Source organism: Caretta caretta, chromosome 27 (genome assembly GCF_965140235.1).
Source record: "Caretta caretta isolate rCarCar2 chromosome 27, rCarCar1.hap1, whole genome shotgun sequence".
NCBI classification, from domain to species: domain Eukaryota; kingdom Metazoa; phylum Chordata; order Testudines; family Cheloniidae; genus Caretta; species Caretta caretta.
Window position 1 is genome coordinate 11,426,778 of NC_134232.1, and position 23,887 is coordinate 11,450,664.

General features: G+C 40.2%; 1 protein-coding gene across 1 annotated transcript in view; it reads right to left on the minus strand.

The window, feature by feature from the left end:
- NPEPPS (aminopeptidase puromycin sensitive) overlaps positions 1 to 23,887 on the minus strand; it is a 63,094-nt gene that overhangs the window by 21,783 nt on the left and 17,424 nt on the right. The window contains exons 3-12 of the mRNA XM_048830088.2: positions 18,455 to 18,532; positions 13,422 to 13,543; positions 11,644 to 11,751; positions 10,474 to 10,674; positions 9,881 to 9,977; positions 9,738 to 9,771; positions 8,150 to 8,264; positions 2,725 to 2,889; positions 1,116 to 1,220; positions 605 to 665 (exon numbers count right to left, since the gene is read on the minus strand). Coding sequence (XP_048686045.1) covers positions 605 to 665; positions 1,116 to 1,220; positions 2,725 to 2,889; positions 8,150 to 8,264; positions 9,738 to 9,771; positions 9,881 to 9,977; positions 10,474 to 10,674; positions 11,644 to 11,751; positions 13,422 to 13,543; positions 18,455 to 18,532 — 1,086 coding nt within the window. The remainder of the gene's footprint in view (positions 1 to 604; positions 666 to 1,115; positions 1,221 to 2,724; positions 2,890 to 8,149; positions 8,265 to 9,737; positions 9,772 to 9,880; positions 9,978 to 10,473; positions 10,675 to 11,643; positions 11,752 to 13,421; positions 13,544 to 18,454; positions 18,533 to 23,887) is intronic.

A 23,887-nucleotide genomic window follows, 5' to 3' on the forward strand; every position in this document is an offset into this window, starting at 1 on the left:
AACTGCTCTCTTCTCTACATACTTTCACATATTATGCCCAGGAGCATTACTGAACATCTGGATCACTTATACCTAAATGACAGAGAGCCCCTTATTCCACTTCAGAATTTTAACTTTGATACACGGTAAATCGCCATGTGAAATAAGTGCCAAGATACGCTGGACACAACCTCATTTGATCCGTTTAATCCCACATGTGATCAGTTCTGCAAATGGAAATTTGCAGAAGCCTTAATGGCCAATTATCAACTTACTCTGAAAAACCAACCACTCATTAGAAAAAAGCCTCAAGGGCAAAAATTCTGAATTAGACTACTGCACAGGCAGCTTTATTGAGGTAAAAACAGCTCTTTCTGATCATCGTGCTTGTGTACTCCGGAGGTTAGAGAAACGGATTGGGAGAAAGCCAAGAGTATATTGGGTTCTAATCCAGGCTGAGCTACTGACTCATTACATGACCTCAAGTGCAAGTCTATTGACTTCCTTGCATCTCAGTCAACTCAGCAGGGAAACTGGGTATTTTAGAAACCCAAGATACCGCTGACAATTTAATTCTCCAGAGTTGAGCTTTCCTGGATAAAGTACAAGAATAACTGCTGATTACCTGTAGCTGCATTCCTCTGCTGGAACCTGGTTAAGTACAAATGCATTCCTTTCCGAAAATCCTAGAAACATACAATTAAACATGTAATTGCACCAGAAAGGAGGTTCTTACTTGCCTTCCAGTGTAGTGCACTTACTTCCACACACCAGTCAAGGATCCCTAGCACCGGTTTTACTTATCTGCCACTCTCCTAGGTTGTGACATTAGGCACCAAAATGGCTTTGTAGCATTATTGGTAGGTGGCATTCAAGCTTCAAATGCATTTAGAACTTTTAAACAATCATGTTTCTATATTGTCCGAATAGCTTACTTCCCCCTTGAATTTATTCAGGGTGTTTACATTTCCTCTTGTAGTTATGGCTCCCCAAAACTGAGTGGGAAAATTAGTGTTCAGGAATATAAACGTTCAGCAACCAGAAATGACAAACATACATCTGTTTTTAACTGTTCAACAAGAGTTTTTACTAACAATCTGAATTAAATTGTGTACAATAGCATTGTGCATTTTTACCTCATCTCCAATGTAGTCATGTAACATTCGGATTACAGATGCTCCTTTGCTATAAGAAATAGCATCAAATATTTCGTCTACTTCAGATGGGTGGCCCACGCTGACCTGGGGTTTACAGTACAATGTGTAGTTAGAATAAGAACATCTTATCTGCAACTCCAGTTCCAATGAACAGAACAAAAAAGTCTCAATAGCCAATGCTAAAACAATATTCTTATTTAATAGTTCAGCTACAGAGGAGGTTCATGTAGCCTATCTCCATGTCTGAATCTCTTACTAAGCCTGCCTAATATGCCTCTTCAACTAGATTTGTTCAGAGATGGCGGTGTTAGGATTCGTTTATAGGTTGACAGTGATAGGGAAAAAACCCCAGAAAACGACCCTATAATCATGTAAAGCTACGCTGCTGTCTTTTTTCTATGCTTATCTGTCCTTTCTACTTTGTTTATGGATAGAAAGAATGTGAACTGTGTGTAACCTGCACTCCCTGCTTTTGGGGAGAGAATTCCTTGACGGGAGGGGAACCCTTTTTCCCTAACAACAGTCTTGTGCTTAGGTTCCAGCCCCTAATAAATAGGTCTGAAGGTCTTGTCCCAGTCCTTTGTGGCCCATGATCTACACTCAAACACTCACACTTTGACTTGACTAAATTTGGTTGAGCTCAAAGTAAAAAAATAATATAATGAAAACTGGTTACTGATGGGGCAATGAGAAAAGTAAACTTCTAAGAGTACCAGCACTGTACCTGTCTGTGGGTGATAGCAGTACATCTACAAGTATCCAAAATTCCCTGTTATGCAAAGCAGGATCATGCCCCTTGATATCTATTACATTAAGTATTTCCTTGATTATCTGAAAGCTTGACTGAACATATTAAATCCCTGTCACATTTATATAATGGAGGCTAGATTCTAAATATATATGAATAGATCCAACAGCTACCACCTCACCTGTACAAATACTAAGCAGATGAGCAGCCTAATTTTCAAAATTTTAAATGACATTTTATGCATTTTTAGGTTAAGGTGCCAGACTGACAGCCCAGACGACTTACATTCTTATTTGTTCACAGAACAGGTACAGCACAAGCAGCGGCAACATGAGTTTCCTCACATTGTCCTGTTAATGGGCCTCAAATTCTGAACCGGAGTGACCACCTCTAAGGATTACAGGGAAGTTACTGCCCTCTGGTCTACCCTTCCCTCACTGCTGAGGCTCAAAGGTACCAATTAGTGGTGGATGCTTCTAATGTGGGCAAGTATTGACTAGGAACTGGACTGAGACCCAACAACTCATTTCACTGTTGTCAGAGGAAAAACCATGTTTTGGTCACTAGTTTGCCAGCTCAAGTCAGTAGAGATGAAAGTGTCTTTAAACCATTACCAATTGCTTGAGCTTTCAGATCTCCCTTAAGTACTACTTTTACTAGAAGAGTCCTCCCTATTTTAACAGAAAATCTACTAGATGCAAAAGCAATTTGAGATTTTGCTTTGCATTGTGAATGCCTGCACACTTCCCTCCTTTCTAGCTATCAGTGGAAGATTTCTACCAAGAATTCCTAGTTGAACTGAAAGAGAGACAATGCCAGTAGCAGGGAGTTACAGCTCACTTCAATAGGATGACTGTTGTCTAAGGCATCAAGCTCTTGAGCTCGTGTGTAATCAGCAGAAACAAACTGAGTCCAGATATCATATTCTGGGAAGCAGTGGTCTACACAGAGATACTCAATCCAGGAGGCAAAGCCTTCATTCAGCCAGAGGTGGGTCCACCATTCCTGGAAAGAAAAGAGTATTTGAATATAAAATGCTTTATTTCTCTAGTTTCACTTATTTTAACTCTTCCTACTCACTCAACTAAAAAGTCTGCATTACAGACTATAACCTATTAACGGCCCAGTTAACCGCAAATCAGAGAGAAAGGTCTACTGAGCTGGTATCTGAATTCCACAATATGGAGAAGTCAAATTCAGGAAGTGGAATAGAACACACAGCAGACTGGTTACACAAAAGTATCCCCTTTAGCCTTAGAACAGCTTGTGGACTGAACTGAACCCAGCGCAGAATGGCCTATCTAGCAACCATTTGCTAGGTGAGATGTGCTTCCAAGAACTCAAAATGGAGAGGGCAAACCTGCAGATGGTACAAAAGAAATTGCTGTACAAGCTGCATATAAGGCTGGATTTGAGCACAGAGCCACAGAGGGAACAGTTACAGGAAGCTGACAAGGGAAGACCAGATTGGGGAAGCTGTCTGTGGCATGGAAGGCCACAGTTCAACGAAGTAGCCAAATCCTGGAAAAGGCCTCCATCAATCACAGCGGCACAGGAATTTTTGTATTAATGTCCTTACAGGTAATGGAAAAGGAGTTTGGATACCTGAGGGAGAAAGAATACTGTTGTAAACAGATACTGAAAACCTGAAATCTAGTAATTTTTTTCTTGAAAAAGGAAGTTAAAGTAATTTCTGGATTATACCTATCCAAGACTCAGTCACTGACAATTTTTGCAGGTGTACAATTATATGTACTATATTTTAAATGCATGTTCCTTCTCCATCCCTGGCTAAGAGAGAGAATGTCTACTGTACTGAGATACTGTACTGAGATAAGGAAACAGACTACATGTGAAACTGGAAAAAAAAAATAGAGGAAAAGACTTTCCCATCCTCTTATTTCTTTCAGATATAGTACTCTTACTTATAAAACAGTGTTAGGTAAATTCAGATATGTTTGATTAAGTTGCCATGTCTATTTAAGGAGAAGAAAAGTGCTGCAGAGTCAACTCAACAGAAATTCAGCCACACAGCAATTCTACTTCCCAGTTAAGAATGAAACATCACAGAGGGAATATGATAAGAAATAATTTTACTGACATTCTACACAGATAAGTCCAACATTATTTATTTTTAGAGCGGAGACTGTCCAATTTTCATTATAGTTCTGATTAAATCTGTTTTCAAGACAAAGTTCCAGAACTTAAATGTAGTACTGGTGTCAAAGGATTAATGCAACTGTGAAAAATGAAAGACATTCAACTTTACTTTCAAACTCCCAACAAGTCAGGTTTTTTCTGTATTAATTTCATGAAGTATAAGTGGCTGTCAGTCACATGCTAAGTGCAACAAGCTGCTAGCCTACCCCAGTGAAAACTAAAGACCGGGGTAGACAACTACAGTCTTGTTGCTCAGGCATCCATTTATTTCCCAGAACTATTTTGATTCCAATTAGTTTAACATCCTCAGTGTTAAAGAGCTGGCATTTGAGGGCTGTGCTATCAGGTAAGATCCAACATTGGCACATTGTAACCATGATGTAACTGACACTTCCTGCAGTGATAGTATCTTTGTTCCCTGTGTGCAACAAGCTACCTGAAATGGGAAAGTGAAAGACTTGCATTTCACAAAACAATCCTATTTCAAATACAAAAAATTTGAAAATATGAAAATTAAAAGAAAAAACTTTATGAATGGGACAAAGCTTCAAAAGGGAAAGAAAATGTAAAACTTTATCAAAGCAGCCAAGCCCTTATAAGACAAGTAATATTGCTTTGTTAAATGCCTTACTGTAGTGGTTCTCAAGCTGCGGTTAGACCACTGATGGTCTGTGAGCCACTGGTGTCCCAAAAGCACTTGCTAGTGATCCACAAAGAACTGGTTGATCACACAATGCCAGCTCTCTTAATTTCTAGCTGTCCAACTGCATTAAAAGCTAAAAATACATTATATACTATCCTAATACAGTACAGACCCGTTTACGCGCGGGTGTCAGGAGTCAAGCCGTCATGATCGCACGTTAACGGACCGCGGGCTAAGAAGGCTATGCTTAAAAAAGTGTCTATGATTCACTTAGAAAAAACGCCGTTATTTTCTGCACTTTCTGGCTCACTTTTTTTCTCTCTCTTATGAAGTCTGTCATTCGCCGCAGATGAATGATTTCGATATTTTCCACATTTTGCCCCTCCATAAATCTTACAACAGTTTCTACAGCACTAAAGGCTTCTGTGGGCGAAATGTTGACCTTTTCAACGACATCCTCACCATCACTTTCGCAATCCGACATAGCCTCGCATGCCATTAATATTTCTTCCTTGGACAGAAAATCTGAAGTCTGGCAATCTTCATCCATCTCCAGCCACTCGGTAATGATTTCCGGCAATGGATCCAAACTAAAATCTTTTATAATTTGAAAGAGAAGTTTACCTTTATCTTCTTTTGTCTGTGTGCGTGTTCGTAGGACGTCTTCTTCTGAAAATCCTTCAAAGTCTGGCTCTCAATCAGTGCCACTGCCGGAGTTTTCCGAGTCTGAGCCATCTTTGACAGAAAAGGCATCACCCAGAGCCTTCATCCAGCAGTTTTCAATGGACTTTTGTTTTACTCCATCCCAAGCTTTTTTAACTAAATAAATAATTTCCTTCATGTTTAACTGTTTCAGGAATTCGGAAATGCCTGAAGACACGCATGACACGATCACCGAAATCAGGCTCCTGTCAATAATTGTTTTTAAAATTCTGAATAATGCTCTGGTCTAAAAGTTGAATTTTTGATGTTGTGTTGAATGGTAGGTATAGCACTCGAATTTTTCCATCGCTCGATACCAGTGATTCGGCTGGAGAATTGGCTGGACAATTGTCAAGTAGCAAAAGTGCTTTGGCTTCAAGTTTCTTCGACCGCAGATGCTTACAAACAGCTGGAACAAAGTGGTTGTGGAACCAGTTGCTGAAAATGTGTCTTGTCATCCAAGCATTTTTGCTGTTAGCGTATACTATTAGCAGTTTGGCTCTATTGAGGGATTAAAGCAGCGAGTAAACTTATGGAAGTGGCCAACGAGAAGAGGGGTAAGCTTATGGCTGCCCGTCTTATTACTACAAAAAAGAAAAGTCACGCTATCCTTTTTTAATCCAGCTGTTTTCTGTCTCTCATAATTAAAGGCTAAAGTCTTATCAGGTAGCAGTTTTGCAAATAAAGCTGTTTCATCACAATTATAAAGTTGTTCTTCGTGGTAGTCTTCATTTTGTAAAAGAGATTTTAACTCGGCAGGAAATGTGTTCGCGGCCGATTCATCGGCTGATCGGCTTTCTCCAGAAATCGATACCTGTGCTACTGCCATGATGCTTTTTAAAATGACTTATAAACCCCTTGCTGGCTTGGAATGATTCATCCCCCATTAAATTTCCAAATTTTGTAGCTTGGGCTTGAAGCATTGGCCCACTTAGCGGCATTCCTTTCAGCCTTTCCCGAGCAAACCCCGTGCGTGTGGCTTTGTCTATTGTGGGTTTTACTGAATAGTGCACACATTTTCGCTTAAGCCCTGAGGCAGAATCGATATTTTGTACAAAGCCGTTCAATTTAGATTTGGTTTTTAGCCATCCTCAGAAAGTAGATTCGGCAATCCCAGTATCTTTTGAAACTTTGGCCTGGGTTTCTCCGCTATTTACTCTATCTATTGCAGCTAGCTTTTCTTCTACAGTGTAGGAACGCTGATGCTTGCCCTCTGCCGTTATATTAGGCCTATGGTTAAAATTTTCTAATGTAGTATATATATTACTATAACACTACTATATATTGTATATCTCTAGCGTGACAATGACTAAGCGTGCATGCAATATCAGTAAAGACGTACAACACGTTTTCACCTCCGCACTTCCTGTCGATTTCTATGTCAGTGAGTTAGTGAGCAAATCCGTAGCGCTACCTAGCAAGTTCCTGTACTGCGTGTTAACGAGTCTCGTGTGTTAAACAGGGAGCAGTGGAAGGCATGGCGCTACCTTGCGTAAACGGGTCTCTACTGTATTACTTTTCCTCTTATTTGCTGTTGCTGTCACAGGGATGGGACTTGAGTCACTGAGGGAGGTAGCCTGTGCAATTGTGAATGGGAAAAGAAGTGGTGCACAAGACTTTCTATTATGATGTATGCCACACTATAGAAAAGTCTGAAAACCCCTTCCTTACTGCTTTCCCTGTGAAGTGACATCTAAATCTATCTTTCACCCAAGTCATGACCTCTGTTTTGGCAGCCTAAAAGATACGGCTAGGAAACTGCTGGCCCCAGAAGCCATGCTCTTTTTGCTGCAGTGCTTCTAGTTCAATTACCAAACATACTCTGCTTTTGGCAACGCATAAGCTTCCTAATATGTAACATGGTTGGCTTTCAAGGACCCATTAGCAGGGTTTTTTTGATGGGGCTTCAGAGGAAAGAGAGCGTCAGGCTACAACAACGCCGCAAAGATCTAATCAGGATCGGCAGAGGCCATTTGTCGGCAGACACTTCAGTAAAACATGGCTTTCAGGTTTGTAAGCACAGTGAGGCATTTATTAGCACCTTTCAACCTGCTGCCTCTCACGTACTTTTATTCCCATCTAAATGGCTTCAGCTTCAATCATTCAGAAGACTGGTTCCCTATGGACCCAAAATAATCTATGTCAGCTACTACCAGGCAACTTTTCAACTAATGGATTAGAATAATACAGTCCCAGTGTCACAAACTGAGAAGGCCTGCTTAATATGAAAAGTTGCTGATGACACAGTGAATCATCCCTACCAGAAAGGAAAATGATGATTTATCACTTTAGAAGTAATCTAATATGGTGGCTTAACTCATTTCCATGGAAACTTGCTGTTGTCTTCCCACTCTCTGACTATATTCAAACAGACGCTGTCAACTTCTTAACATTAACTCATGCACACAAACTAGAACAGGTTAATTAGCATTTTTCTCTTTATACATCTGTTCTTCAGGAGCATCTGGTCAAGTAAGTATTTTAAAATCCACTTTAAAAAGACAGCTTTGTAAAGTATCTACTCAACCTGTCTATTACATGATACTGTAGGGGGCACATGAAGAATCTAGGAGAAGCATGTCAAATCTAAACATACGATACATCTCTTCTTAATTAGCTTGCAAGTGTCTTGGGGTGGGGACAGTCTTTTTGTTCTGCATTTGTACAGTGCCTAGCACAATGTGGTACTGTTCCATGATTAGGGCTCCTAGGTGCTATGGTAATACAAATAATAATAAAAATACTTTAAATATTAGATACCATGGTGACAAGGTTTCCAAACCACTGATGAGCAAGTTCGTGTCCCACAACCAAAGCAACCCATTGGCGGGACGAAGAGCAGGAATTTTTGGGATCAATCAGCAGTGCAGTCTCCCTGTTTTTTAAGAAATAAAGATAAATTAATTGAGCAGCACACACCTGGGAAAAATAAGATTTCAAAGTCTGAATTACCTAAGCAACCTACAAACATGATCCGCACAACTGAAAAACAGAAGTTGTTTCAGTTTGCGCATAAAAGCAGTTACATTAAATTTCAGAGCTGTTGGGATGAGTTGGGGCAACACTTCCTCAAAGTATGCATGAAATCAAGGGCAAGAAACCCAGACAGGAGAAAAACTTTATTCTGCAAAAAATAGTCCAGCTACATGACTAGAAAAAACAGGGGGAAGTCTCACCTTGACTGCAATTTGCTTTCACACTTCATAATGTATGCAAAGCAAGTCTTCTTTCCCACACTCAACCCAGAGGGAGTCTCCACCCATCCACGTGCCCAATCATCAGTCGTGTTACATTTACCATCTCAGATGCATACGAATATCCACACACAGACACACACACTCATTTCACTTGTGATCCTATAAGGGAAACTCTAAAGAAATCTACAAACACCTGCAACACAACCATGGCTCAGTAGGTCAATCAGAAGAGACTTTTAGACTCCTGCAACTCTAAGGGGGAAAAATGTCTTGGATAAAATATAGCCTGCACATTATGCCAGCCTCCTATCTATCATACAGGTAAGAGGCAAAACTGCCAATCTGAATGCAAGGGGAGAACATAGCACTAGCATTAAAGCAGGCTTTCAAAATTCTACTCACTCAGGGCAAATAATTTTTGCACAGAGAAAAAAATATCAGTTCTCATCAGCACGGTAGAGCAAGCAAGTAGATTTTGTGCATGAGCCAGTAATTTTTCATGACAATTTTGTAAGGCCAAATTAATGGAGTAAATTTAAAAGAAGAAAAATCCTGAAATATCACTTCAGTGCTAATTAATCTAGAGCTAATGAGAGTCTCATGTTGCAGAGGCTGAAGGGAGCGCCTTCCAACAGCTCAAAACAAACACGAGACTATCAAGCAGAAGGTATGAAATTTAGCTCATCTGATCAAGCAACTGAAAATGGAAGGCAAGATAAAGTTTTAAAAATTACTCAACCCACGTTTGTCCTATGGTTGCAGAAGTTTACCGACTACGGCTAGAACATGCAAAAATCAAAAACAGTTTTCTAAGCTGTGTAAATAACTACAAAAACTTGGGAGAGGGTGGGGGAATGTAGTCAAGAAAACACTTTCCTTTTCTGCAGAAGCTGCTGCTGTCAGATGCTTTTAAAATCTTTAAGGCTATCTTGGCCAGTAGTCTTAAAAGTTCATTCTTGCCCTTTTGAGATGTGAACACCAGTGCATTCTGGTGTAAAAGCCTAAATTACTCAAGACTGAAGCTAGAGTTTGGAGGAAGTTACTCAACCTTACTTGGGATGAAGCCCAATCATTACAGCTCCCTAAAACCAGTTTGATTGCCTCCAAAATTAGTGAGCAAAGGGGGGAAAGACAGTATTTTAACAGCATACCTATAAGTAACAAGGCCCCAGTTCTCCATGGCACCTTTATAAAATAAATACAAAGGTTTATTGACATTGATACACACCTCTTCCTAAATGTTTAAAATTCAAAGAAAATCAATACCGTTCAGCAATAAAGTGAGTTACTTTACCAGCTGCAAAGTCTGCAATAGCTATGAGATCAATTTTAGGAAGAGGATAAGGAACATTGAAGTAGCCCTTATAAAAAGGCAGAGTTTTAGCAGCAACCTACAAAAAAATAAAAGGAAAAACCTAGTAAACATTTTGAACTAACTCACAATGATAGGCCAGAACTGACATTTCCACATGGCTGTAAGTACTCCAGAAAGCAGCACATACTGGCTCTCTTCCCCAGAAATCCCACTTCTAAAAGGTGGGACTTCCAGGAATGCCAGAGTACCAACATTTGGAAGTACCCCAATTTTTTCCAGGCTTCAGCAAATCTCTACTACCTTGCACTGACTTTATATAAAAGGTGATAACGCTAAATCATCTCAGTTGGGTCAGAATCTAGATTTTTGTCATGACTTCATGTTTTCTTTGTATGTAATGAATTTCAGTTTACTATCAAGCCTTGTTTCTCCATGTCACTAATCAAACCAAAACCAAAGCAGCATGACAAGTTTCACATTAATTGTGCTGTTGATAGAACCCAGCCAGAACATAGGCTCCCCGCAACTGGGGACTATACAAGTAGTGGAGAAATCACTTCAAGCGCATTTACCTCTAATGCGAACTTTCCCTGTTCTGCTTTGCCAACAGGAGTGTAAACACGGATTAACACACCATCAGATGACCTGGTCTCTACAAAGTCATATTCTCCCACCACAAATGCTACTAGGTACGTTGACATCACAGGTGTGCGGGCAAACTTCACTTCCACCAGATTTTCATCATCAGGGTATGGCTTCCGATCAGTGACATTCTTTCCAACAAAACAGGAAAAGGAATCAGATTAGTTCCATGAAAAGCAACACGCGATTACAACTTTAAAATGCTCATTAGATTTATAGCCCCCCGAAACACAAATACTTATTTTGTATCGTTTACTCCACAAGTAATATCAGACTGCAGTAGCTAAGGTCTGCTGGATAGCTTTTGCTATCAGTTCCTGGACTCCCGCTCTCCAGGACTGGTGACAGGACCCATGCCTATGGAGCCAGTTTCCCATATGAAGTTTTCAGGGCATGATTCTTTTGTTCAAACACTGAATGGATGGCTGCAACAAAATGGTGCTGGTCAAGACTTCTGGCTTGCATTAACACATTGCAGCATCAAGCTGCCCGAGCAGAGGAAACTGAGTCTTAACTGAAAATGGCCTTTACTAGTAAACAGTCATCCCAACAATAGGAGCCTGTAGGATGAGACACTGAAGAGTGGTTTCTTAGTAGCAAATGACTATCATGAAGCTTTACACCATATTTAAAATTGGGAATGCGAAGATACCCGCTTTGTACCTGCGATGAAATTGCTACCACTTGCTCCTGTTACATCTGAACTTTAATTATCAGCTTTCCAGGGCGGAGACCGGTCTTATTCGTCTATAAAATGCCATGCATGCTTATGTAGCTATCTAAACCAGCAAAAGTTTAATTTTTTTCATTCATTTAATTGAGCAGCACGTCATGCCACGTGTTAGGACTCGTTTTAATAAACAACCCTCTCTGGCTTGTGCAGCGTATTTAATTTCTGTACTAGCGTCTACTAGCAATGGGTATCTACTTTAAAAAAAGCTTCCCTCAATCAAGTATAATTGCTTAGTAATGACAAATAATACAATCCATCTTCCTATTAATGGATATTACCAAAACACATCACTAACTTGCAAATAAAACCGCTACATAGCCAGTTGCTATAAAAAATTGAGTTTGTTACTTGCACTTTAAACACTTACCATATTTGACAAAGCTACTCTGTCTTTAGGGACAACCAATGAGATATCGAATGTTGCCTTAATAGCAGGTTCATCCCAGCAAGGGAAGGCTCTGCGAGCATCAGTGGCCTGAAGGAAATAAGAGCATTAATTGAACAAATCTTTCACCAAGATTATCACAATGAAGCACATAAAAATACATTCTATTGATAGTCTGGCAAGCTATGGTCAGTCTCTGCTAGAAAAAGTTTCCTTATTCATTTTCCTTGGCCCTTGGATTAGTGTGTTTTCTCTTAGCATATAGTTTAATTCACTCTCAGGTTAAAAAAAGGGCAACAGAAATTCATCTTGTGTTGCCACTGAAGTTTACAGTCCCTGAGCAAAATTCAGCACAGCCATGACCTGAGTAATGCTTCAGTCATGTGAAAGAGAGAGTGCACAGACATCCATAGAAAGCACACAGGACCCCTTGGTTGTATTATCTCATTAGACTGCACGCACCACGGTATGTTTTATGTGCATTAGATAAAGGAAAGAGTGCTTCATGGTTTTGTTTATGTAACAAACTAAGACAACTGTTAAACCAGTGGTCACCAACTGGTCAGTCGCGATCAACTGGTTGATCCTGGAGGGATCGCGATCTCTGGCTGCTAAAAATTCGGCAGTGCAGCAGGACTGCCACTAAGGCTCCCTGCCTGCCCCAGCCCCACACTGCTCCCAGAAGTGGCCAGCACACCCCTGCAGCCCCAGGGGAGGGGGAGGCAGGGGTCTCCACATGCTGCACCTGCCTGAAAGCACCGCCTCCGCAGCTCCCATTGACTGGGAACTGGGAACCGTGACCAATGGGTGCTGCGGGGGCAGTGCCTGAAGAGAGAGGCAGCGCGCAGAGCCACATGCCCTCCCCAGGGGCACATGGGCCCCTTACAGGAGCAGTGTGGGACTGAGGCAGGCAGGGAGCTTGCCTTAGCCCTGCTATGCCGCCGACCAGGAGCTACCTGAGGTAAGTGCCTCCCAGCGGGAGCCAGTACCCCATACCGCACCAGCCCGGAGCCCCTTCCTGCACTCAAACTCCCTCCCAGAGCTTGCACCTCTCATCCCCTGTCCCAGGCGGGAGCCCCCCTCCACACTGCAAACCGCTTGGTCCCAGCCCAGCACCCACACCCCCTCTCCCAAACCCCAACCCCCTGTCCGGTGAAAGGGGGGGGGGGGGAAGAGAGCGAGCAACGGGGTGGATGGAGTGGGCGGGGCCTCAGGGAAGGGGTGGGGTAGATCCTGGGTTGCCCTTAAATTCAAAAAGTGATTTTGTGTGTAAAAAGGTTGGAGACCACCGGTTTAAAGAATGGTATAAACATTTCATGATGTCAACAGTTATAGAATACTTGAGACACAAGACAGCACACAACCTGAGTGCCATTAAGATATTGTGAGTAAGTCAGACAGTCAAATTAAAAAATTAGTATACTTTCAAAAGGCAATTTATATGGACATTTGGTTCAAAGCAGCTGTTAAAGGAATTTGTTTCTAACACTGCAGCTGTTATACATATGCATATACTATATATAGACAGAGACCTTGACTGAGGAATTTGCCAGACCCTGAATTTGACTTTTAGGTCACAGTACAAAGCTTATTTTTTATTACCTTTTACTTTGCTGAGAGTGAGACGTGGAAAATATGGATTCCAAAAAAATCAGGCCATGTGTGTAGTTGAGACTAGAAAAACTGTACCCAAGTCTTTTCCCAAGAGTAAATCTTATATTAAGAATGACCCTTTCTGAAAACACAAATACAGCTCATACCTCAAACTGAGTGACAGCAGCATAGCGCGTGTCTCCGGAAGGGGTGGTATATTTACTTCTATAGAAACCTTTCATTTTATCATTCAACTCTCCAACAAAGTCTATCTTTAACGTCCCTGTCCCTGTGACAAAAAAAGAACAGATGGGACATGTTATTTGAAGGTGCCAAACAGAACAATTATTTTGTCTGTTTTTTCAGGCCAAGCTATTTAGTTGGCTCACTGCCCTTCTGAAATAACTCTTCCCTCCAATTCGTCCCCACCCACCGCTCCGTCGCCAGCACCCCTCAAAACCACCCCTCGCTTTTGGCAGCATCGCACAGAACACTGCTCAATGGCAGCTAAGCTTTAGGAGTAATACAAGCAGAATCTCACCAGCCATGGAGATACCGCAATTGACTGGTACAGTACCTGTGAGGCTTCCACTTGTATTCACTTTTTCTACTCTATTACTTTATTGTAACCAGACTAAGCTCTACCTTTCTATCTAATTTAAGGACCTGATACAGCAACCATTATAATTATGAGTAAGGGATGCATGATGGGATGCTAATTTTAACTCCACAGGTAGGCTTAGAAAGCCTATTTATATGGAGTGCCTAAGTGGTTATTAATAGAATCTTATGAAAATCTAATACAGTAGTCAAGGTAGAGCTCTGTCTGAGCTCTAACATCTAATTCAGTTACATCCAGGATTTATTCTGCCCTTGATGCCTCAGCACCAAATGGGAACCTGATCTTGCTAAGAAAGGCAACATGCCAATAACCTACAGAATAGAGCACAGTAACATTTGTATCTGCTTAGAATCGTTACACATCTGCATGCAAAGATAAAAATATACACCTTATTCAACTGTGGTGTCAAATTCCAACCTAAAAAAATCTCTCAGCAAACAGAAGTGCCACACAGTTAACAAGGAGTTTGTATATTCAAAGCTTGGAGAGCACTATATTAATTCAGCTTAGTCCTTTCTGGGTAACAAGAGAACAGATAAACAGTCTCTCACATAAATAGCTCCTAAGCTTAACTCTCAATGGCAGGCAGATGATTAGAATCACCTCTGGTGTTCACGAGCAAACTTCACTATTGCTGAAAGCAAACAATCACAGAATCATCTTTTAGTGTCCGACACATCAAAGTAACTTTATCACGAGTGCTGTTTACCTAGTGTGTCAGTGAGAATGTTCTTTGTAGAGCAGGTCTCAAGTCAAGTGAATGTCATTTACAGTGTCAATGCAAATTAAACTTTATTCAAGTGCAATCCAATCACTGATACAGTTCTAATGTAGAATCAACTGTTAACTAAGGAGCTAGACTGACAGTAATTTTTAAGGCTCAGGCACAATTGTTCTTATTTAAAATATGCTCTTGCAAAAGCCTACTAGAATTCTAGAAAAGAGGACCCACAAACCTTTAATCCCATCATTGTGTTTTAATTTCAACCTGCTACTGCCAAATATAATTGAACAAATAGGATTCTTGTAAATATCAATCTTCTACTGGCTCACAATAATGAACAAACTAGACCAACAGGCTAAGTGATATATGCATGGAATCAGACTTTGTGCATCTGCACATGAAATGTTAAGCCTGCTGCAGCTCCCCAATCTTTCTTGGAGGAGCCAGGAGAGGAACTTCAAGAACTGAGACAGTGAAGTATGAGAGAATGAAATATGGAATTTTTAAAAGTAGTTAAAATTTTGTATCTTTCAAATCTTGATTCTTTTTTGTAAACAGCTAGGTAGATAGTAACCTGCACTAGATTATTATTATTTTTTTTTAAGTCAGTGAAATATTTAAACATCTCTACAAGAGGGGTGTTTCCAACCGACCCAGACACTAGTATTTTACCATACAAATTGCCGTTATCAAATTCACTACAATGCTGCCACTGCTAGGCACCATGATCCCTATAGGCAGACAACGATCACCTGCACATGTTTTCCCACTGAACTACAAATTAATCTACTAATTACTGTGCAAAACAGTTAATAAGCCTAACCACAGAGGACAATATCAAGCACAAAGGATCTGTTGAAAGATTCCTGGAGTTGTCAGCATCAAACCACCACCTGCAGAAAGGGTACTTCTGCTGGGTAATATTCCATAGCCAAGACAATGTGTGGGGCTTGATAGGAAGATTTCTTTAAATGCTGCAATATCAGTAGGCCACGTGATTTCAGTCAGCACAAACACTTAAGTATGAGCATCTGCAGTGTCCCACCAATGTATCAACCTTTTAATCGATTTCTCCCCATCAGGTCAGAAGATAGTTCAGTTTACTTTTCATACCCATTCAGTCTTGGGCCTCTCTGCATGGGCTGCCAAAGGAGACTGCCTAGAAGACCCAACTGTGGTACGGATTTGTGCGAGATGGACATCAGCCCCTCCAGGACATGGGCTGAATCCAAATGCTCATTTTATATAAGCCTCTCAATAACCAGTCCCTTCCAACCTGGGAGAGATTTTAACTCATGTCAGATGTGAAACTATTCATCTCCTAGACTATCCAATGATGTCACCAACCCTAACAACTACTTGAACAATGCTGAGGTCTAAACTGGCCTCAAAAAGTTACTTTATGTTTAGATGACAGAAAGGGAATAAGTATCCTGAGTAAATCTTGAAATAGAGCAGTCTTACATTGTAGTACTTTGCCCTTACTACATCTTTTATTCAGGGATACTAAGGCACTTTACAAGCAAATACTTAGCACTTTGCACTGTGTTTTACATGTTTAAAACACCATACAAACACTCATTAATCCCCAGTTATGGAATCAAGACTCTAGAAGAGAGCTGAGTCTTAGGCAACTTCTGTCATTCCCAGGTCACCAATTTTTCTTGGTCCTCTTCTTGTCTTGTTTTCACCTAGCCAAGACACCCAAAATATTCAGTGAACAATTAAGCTACCTGTTTGGTGGGAACTGAGAACGGAAAGCAACTCTAGCCAGAAAAGAGCCAGAGCAGAGGAGTCATGGTAACCTGAACCATGCCCATTTTCTATGATCCTCACCCTCTTCATATAGGGAGTTCTATACAAAGGAGTTTTTCAATTAACTAGATAATTATTAACCAGGACTGTACAACGATTAAAAAATATTCACAATTAATCGTGAGATAAAAATAGTCACGACTAATTGCCATTTTAATCACACTTTAAATCAATAATAGACCGCCAATTTAAATGTATTATATATATTTTTGGATGTTTTTCTACATTTTTAAATATATTGATTTCAATTACAACACAACACAAAGTATACAGTGCTCACTTTATATTATTTGTTATTACAAATATTTGCACTGAACAAAAGAAATTGTATTTTTCAATTCACCTCATACAATTACTGTAGTGCAGTGGTTCTCAACCAGGGGACCAGGGCCCCCTGGGGCGCTGCAAGATGGTTTCAGGGGGTCTGCCAATCAGGGCTAACAGACTCGCTGGAGCCTGCATGGAGCTGAAGCCCAGTACCCTGAGTCTCACCACCTGGGGCTGAAGCCTGAGCAATGTAGCTTTGCAGGGGCCCCTGTGGTGTGGGGCCCCAGCAACTGCCCTGCTTGCTACCCCCTAATGCCAGCCCTGGCTTTTATATGCAGAAAAACAGTTGTTGTGACATAGGTGGGCCGTGGAGTTTTTATAGCCTTTTTTTTTTTTTTTTTGGGGGGGGGGGGGGGGGGCTCAGAAAGAAAAAGATTGAGAAACCCTACTGTAGTGCAATCTCTTTATCATGAAAGTGCAATTTACAAATGTAGATTTTTATTTTTAACGTAACTGTAGTCACAGCCAAAGCAATGTAAAACTTTAGAGCCTACAAGTTGAAGCATGAAGGGGCATACGAATGTTTAGCATATCCGGCACAAATACCTGGCTATGCCAGCTACAACAGTGCCATGTAAAGGCCTGTTCTCATTGCCAGGTGACATTGTCAATAAGAAGCAGGCAGCATTACCTCCCATAAATGTAAACAAACTTTTTTGTCTTAGTGATTGGCTGAACAAGAAGTAGGACTGAGTGGCCTTGTAGGCTCTAAAGTTTTACATTGTTTTGTTTTTGAGTATATTCGTCATCAAAACAATAATACAAAATGAGCACTGTATATTTTGTATTGTGCATTGTAATTGAAATAAATATATTTGAAAATGTAGAAAAACATCCAAAAATACTTATTATAAATTCAAATTGGTATTCTATTGTTGTTTTCCAGGGTGATTAAAACTGCGATTAATCGCAGCTATTTTTTTTAATCTAGTTATTTTGTTTTGCATTAATCGCTTGCGTTAACTGCAAGTTTAATTGACAGCCTACTAACAACACTGACGCTTTATGGAAACTGGCCCCTCTGTTTAACTGCAATGTAAATATTAATTCTTAAGCTAGTTAGAAACTGGGCCCTAACTGTTCAGTTGCCTGACATTTTCCCATCGGGGGGGAAATTTTAAACGAAACACACTGCAAAAGGAATACACAATAAGAGAGGCAGACAGATCCATCCCAAGTGACAGTATTTTAACTTGGCTGAGACAAGTAGCATGTCAGTCTGAGGCCTGGTCTACACTACAGAGTTAGGTTGATGTAAGACAGTTTTGTAAGCGTCTACACTAAAATGTAGCTCCCACCGATGTGAGTCGCTCACTACACCAACTTAACTCCACATTCATGAGACACGTAGCACTTAAATCAATGTAGTTAGGTGACACAGTATCTGTGTAGGCAGTGTTACTTACATTGCCTGTTGGCTGTCAGCGCCACTGCGGGGCTCACATCTGGAACTCACCTGCCTCAGGGCTGACAGCTGGAGCCCCCCACACTCCTGGGCAGTATGGAGTCTCCAGCTGTGAGTTGTCAGCCCTGGGACAGCGGGGCTCCAGCTTTCATTGCCCCACACAGTTAAGTTGGTGGAAGCACGCCTGGTGAGGATGCGCACAGCTGAAGAACAAGCACAGTGTGGATGTGAAACACCACTTTAATTACTGCAGCAGTCGAATTATCTTAAGTCGATTGCCCTGAGAGATTTTGGAAGCACCTCTTACCTTTTTGTAGAGTACTGGGAAAGGAGAGAGTAACTTTCTCATCTTCATTTTGATAGTTGAATCCCGTGGCGTGTATTTCTGAAACGGAAAGAGCACTTGATTCAACAAGAGCCTAGAATGTTTCCGTAACTCAAGAGCACTTTATGTTCACACTTCAATGAATTGAATCCAGCTGAACTTAGCAAAATGCTGTAATCACTAATCAAGATTTCAATTAACATAGAACAATGTAAACCTAAACACCCAAAGAAATACCACTTATTGACAAGGTTCAATGCTCTATTCTCATGCCTCAGAAAACCAATTTAAGCATATTTATGCGGGGGTCATAGGGTTCCCACACACTGATTTCACTCCAAGCTACCACACCTCAATCTCTTCCCACACACACTCCATTGGAATGCTGCACTTACACAACTCTGCAAAGGCTGAGCAACGTAATTGTTTCACAACTAGAGAAATGAGAGCTGTATGTTTAGATTATAAACTCTTTGGGGTGAAGACTGTCTGCCTCTTGTTCAGCACCAAGCATGCTAGTGGCATTTAAATGCTGCTCTCCTGATAGAGTGAAATTCCAGTTGAGATCTCTCCATTAACATGCATGCAGCAGTGTTAGGGAGAACAAACAGAAAAGCTGGTCCAATAGAGATTTGTTTAATTGTCCAAAAAATAGTATTTACAAAAATCAGACACTTTGTTTTAGAAGCTTCTAGATCTCAATTTGAAAAACAATATCCAATTTTTCAAAGCTGGTTCTTATATCTTGAAAATGAAACTCAGAGGTCTTCAGGAACAGGGACCTTGTCTTTGTTTAGATTTGTAAAGCAGCTCACAAGGGGCTCCCAGTTCCAGTTGGAGCTGCTAAGCACTACATTGTAAATGGTTACTGTTAAATAATGAATCCAGGCCAGATTGACATATAGAGGAAATCAGCACTCTGATACCAAGCTCATCCACTGAGCTGCAGTGTGCTCAGCGCTGAGGAAGCACCTTGTATTGCTTCCTCCTTTCTAACCAATTCAGTGAGTGGCACTTACTGTGTTTGGAGAGAACTGTTGTGTCCAGCACTTCTCACCCAGGAAAACTGCTACAGCTTTCAAGGTGAGATCCTAGGCCCTCTTCACCCACCCCTGGCCCACACAAATAATCCATCACTAACAAGCTTCGAGAAACGCAGAGCTGTATGTAATCAACAGATGAACTCTATTTTTAATACTGCCCAATGTTCTGAGCTGGTAAATTTCCATTCAACACATTACATGCATACGCAGCATTATATACACAGGCATAGTTGTGGATTTACTAATACACATTTGCTTAATCTTCTAAGGTATTAATATTTAAAGGACAACAGAAATAAGGAAAAGGGTGATTAAAGAAATTTGCTGTGCGATGTTAGATATTAACACATTAAAAGAGGAACATTCCACAGTATCCATTCTCATTACACAGATCCTTGAATCACTATGAACTACATCTAGAAATGACGAAGTTTAATTTTGAAGTATTACAGAATGACCTCTTTTTCTAGGATCATATATTGTGGCAAGGGGTATTTTCCAGACATGCATTTTTAGATACAGCCTCAGAACACTCAAGTTCATTTTGTCAAGCCAGGAACTGCCAGGAAGAACTCCCTTTTCAGGAATACTGTTTATTGAAAATGTGCTTTAGTTTACTGTAGTATAAAATATTAGGTAACAGAACATGTTGCTCCATTTCTTAAAATGGTGCATTATTTCAGCTTGAAAGTCATGCAGTGTAAATACCATCTCTGTTGACAAAATGTAAAAATTGTATGAATGCATACAGTCTTACCTGCTTGCTCCACAATACTTTACTCAGGAATTAATCAGCACTGATCACAATAGTGAGATAGGTTTCAGAGGAACAGCCGTGTTAGTCTGTATTCGCAAAAAGAAAAGGAGTACTTGTGGCACCTTAGAGACTAACCAATTTATTTGTATTTATAGTGAGATAGTCAACCCTCACTATAAAACAATTATAAGTGGAAAGAAATATAGCAGTGACTCAATCCCAAGAGAAAAATGATAGTTTAGTGGACTGATGTGTTGAAAGTTTAGTCTAATAGTTAATACTCTGCCCTTCCATTATTTTAAATTGTCTATACCCTTCTGCTCAAACCACTGAATTCAATTGAAAATAGGTCTGGGATATTAAGACATGAGGAAGACTTAAACAATGCCTTCTGGACAAACGTTCACCAAATACAGCCAGGAAAAAAAAAAAAAAGATAAGTGATTAGGTTCTTCTATTCTCTTAGTTTTGTAGAAGGTGGAGAAAGCAAAGGAGCCATTACCAGCAAGCTGTAGGTTAAAGCATACTGGACAGAATGTTGTAGGACCTTTGGGTGTATGGAGGTCTGAAGAACAAGGTACAATAACGAGCTTTGTGGTAAAATGAGGGTGCAAAACTGGTTGCCAGTTGCATCACTAAATAAGATTCACTGGATTTTGACCCTTTCTATCTTTAGATTCCAATGAAAAACAAACCTGGTGTAACAAGACAGAGCACCAGCAATCTGTCAAATGAGGAGGAAGGGGCTGAACATCTGCCTCAGATATTTCTCTGTCAGGCTGCCTGGAAAGTATGTTATCCACCACAGGGGCCAGCAAGTGACGCTGAGCTGCCCAACTGTGTGTCAGCTTGAGGACAGAGACTAAAATAAAGAGCTAAGAAACCAGAGTGGAAGGTCTCTTGATCCCAAACTCAGTGAAAGAACCCTATGCTATCCATACAGGGCTGTGGCAAGGACCTGATCATGAAGTCAAGGATTCAGTGTCACTGCAGATTCAGAGCTCCATCCTACTGAACCTAAGGAAGTACCTGACAGTATGCATAAGGCATGCAGATTGTTGCCAAATTTGACACCAAATATTTAATTTCTTAATTTAATTTATTCCCCCGCAGGCTCTAAATCACTGCAAAACAATTGTGCTTAGCATCAGCACATTGTTGTGGTGTGGTTTTAAAACTTTTCTTGTCTGTGCATGAAAAACATTGGGCAACTGTTTTAACCATGGTAGATACATAGCCAAAACAGTCCCCGCTCCCCCAGCCTGCAGTTTTATTTTTCTGCTTGCACAGGAAGAAACCTTGTTTATACATGCAGATAACAGCCATGTTTCACAACAGTACTTAAACATGGTTAATTGTGTAGGGTAGATGGGGTCTAACACTGTTTAAACAGGGTTGCTTCCAACATTATTTTCCATTGTAGTGTACACAGGGCCTTAGCACTTGATTGTTCAGAGGGGATGATTTTGTAGCTCACAAAAGCTTATGCTCAAATAAATTCGTTAGTCTCTAAGGTGCCACAAGTACTCCTTTTCTTTTTGATGAATACAGTGGGTGCTCTCTGCAACTCTGAAAATAAGGCCTTAAGTATCACAAGACTCAAGAACAGCCTCACTTGCTATCACAAACTTCCTCTGGTTAACTTACATTTTTAAAATAGCAGAAAGATTTAAATCCATGAGGGTAACAAAAGAGAATTTATTCAGTTAATGTTTCAAAAAGGCACATAATTACTGATGATGGTGTCAAATCAAATGTCTCTTCCCAGCCTCCTCGCTTCCATATGAATATTTGTTTATGTTAAAATACACAAAAGATAATTACATTTCTATCAAGTCAAAAATCACACTTTAAGTTGCACTATTTTTAAAGATTTGAAGGATGCCCATTCAAGACTGTAAGATTTTTTAATACCCAGCAAAGTATGAATAAATTAGTGATTATGCAGCCCACAAATATTTAAGCCTTAGAATACTGTCTACAATATTTTTGTAAGTGTCTAAGAGAACTGCTTGTAACAAATAACTAAGTGCTGCAGGAGGCTGCTGGAATTCCTGATGGAGCTGAATACAAAGGCTCCTGAAGGAAACAGCACAATTTTGGCAGTCTACTAACTTTAGAGGGTTTGGCACTGCCAGGTGGTGAGTTCATCACTGGCACACGAGTATACACACTGGACCAAGCAGCATGAGAAAACAGGAAGAAGTTGTTAGTTCTCAGTTTCTCTAGAAAAGGGCATTAAAAAAAGATCCAGTAAAGTTTCCAAAATATGGGGCACTGCATATTTAACATCAGTTTTCTATAAAGAACATCCAGTATTTTAAATAAATTACTGCACTTCTACAGAGTAATTCCTGAAACTGCACAGTACCCAGATGGATGTGTCAATTAATTTTTCCAATTTACAGGCATGTAATACAAAAGTCTAGATCCTGGCCAAAGGTTTTAAGCAGTATGTCCAATCTAGTGTACTGTATTTGAGAGAAAACACAGACAAATACCAAAGATAGAATTATATATGTTAGGAATCAAGCTGATTGTAAAAGATGATTCCGCCTACACTCACTAGGGTCACTGTCCATATTTGGGGGTGGAAAAGGTGCATTAAAATACTAGAGAAGACAGGTGTAGCTTTAACACATGCTAGCTGGCTGAGGTAAACCCTAGGCTCTACCCCTCACAGGGCTTACCTCAATACACCAAGATGCATTGAACACAATTTTCCCTAGTGAAAACAAAGACTTTCAGTGGTGTTTTCTGAGCTAAAAATTAAAGAACCTCCTTGGTCATTTATGAGTTAAGTACAATTCTGATACAATTAATGTTGAATCTACATAAATAGCTTTCAAAATACATTCTACATCCTTTTTGCTACATCAAACATATTAAATACCAACAGGTACTGAGTTTAACAGTACAAACTGTAAAAAGCAGATTTAGTGTTCTGGTTTTTCCACTAAATTCCCTAGAAAAATATCCAGGGGCCTTTATAATGGCATACAGAGGCAGTGTCTCCCCCGCACTGAAATCAGCTTGGGAATTTTTGCCACCAATTCCAATGGCATCAGATTTTGGCCAACAGAGCTCAAAATTGAAGCAACTCACCACTATGCCTATATTTATATTATGACCCCACCCACACTTGTAGAAAAAACATGTTATCTGAGGGGTTTTAACACACACTCCTTGGGACATGACCCATCTCTTCCTGCTCTGCAGAACATCTAGCACATGGGGCACAATATGAAACAGTTTCATGGTGAAATGGCTTTAATATAAAATTGCAGACCAGGGTGGAGAGGGACAAACCATAACAATTCTAACTGAAGTTTCGAACAAACACTTTTACTATGATTTAGCCCAGCACAGTAAGTTGTCTAAAAACGTTACCAAAATCATTTTTTTAGCTATTACGGCTACGGTTAAGATTTTGGATACCAACATATAATAAAGCTTATGCTCAATTAAATTGGTTAGTCTCTAAGGTGCCACAAGTACTCCTTTTCTTTTTGGTTAAGATTTTGTCATGGTTATTTTTAGTAAAAGTCACGGACAGGTCACAGTCAATAAACAAAAATTCATGGAGCCTGTGACTTGACCGGTTTCTGAGTAGCA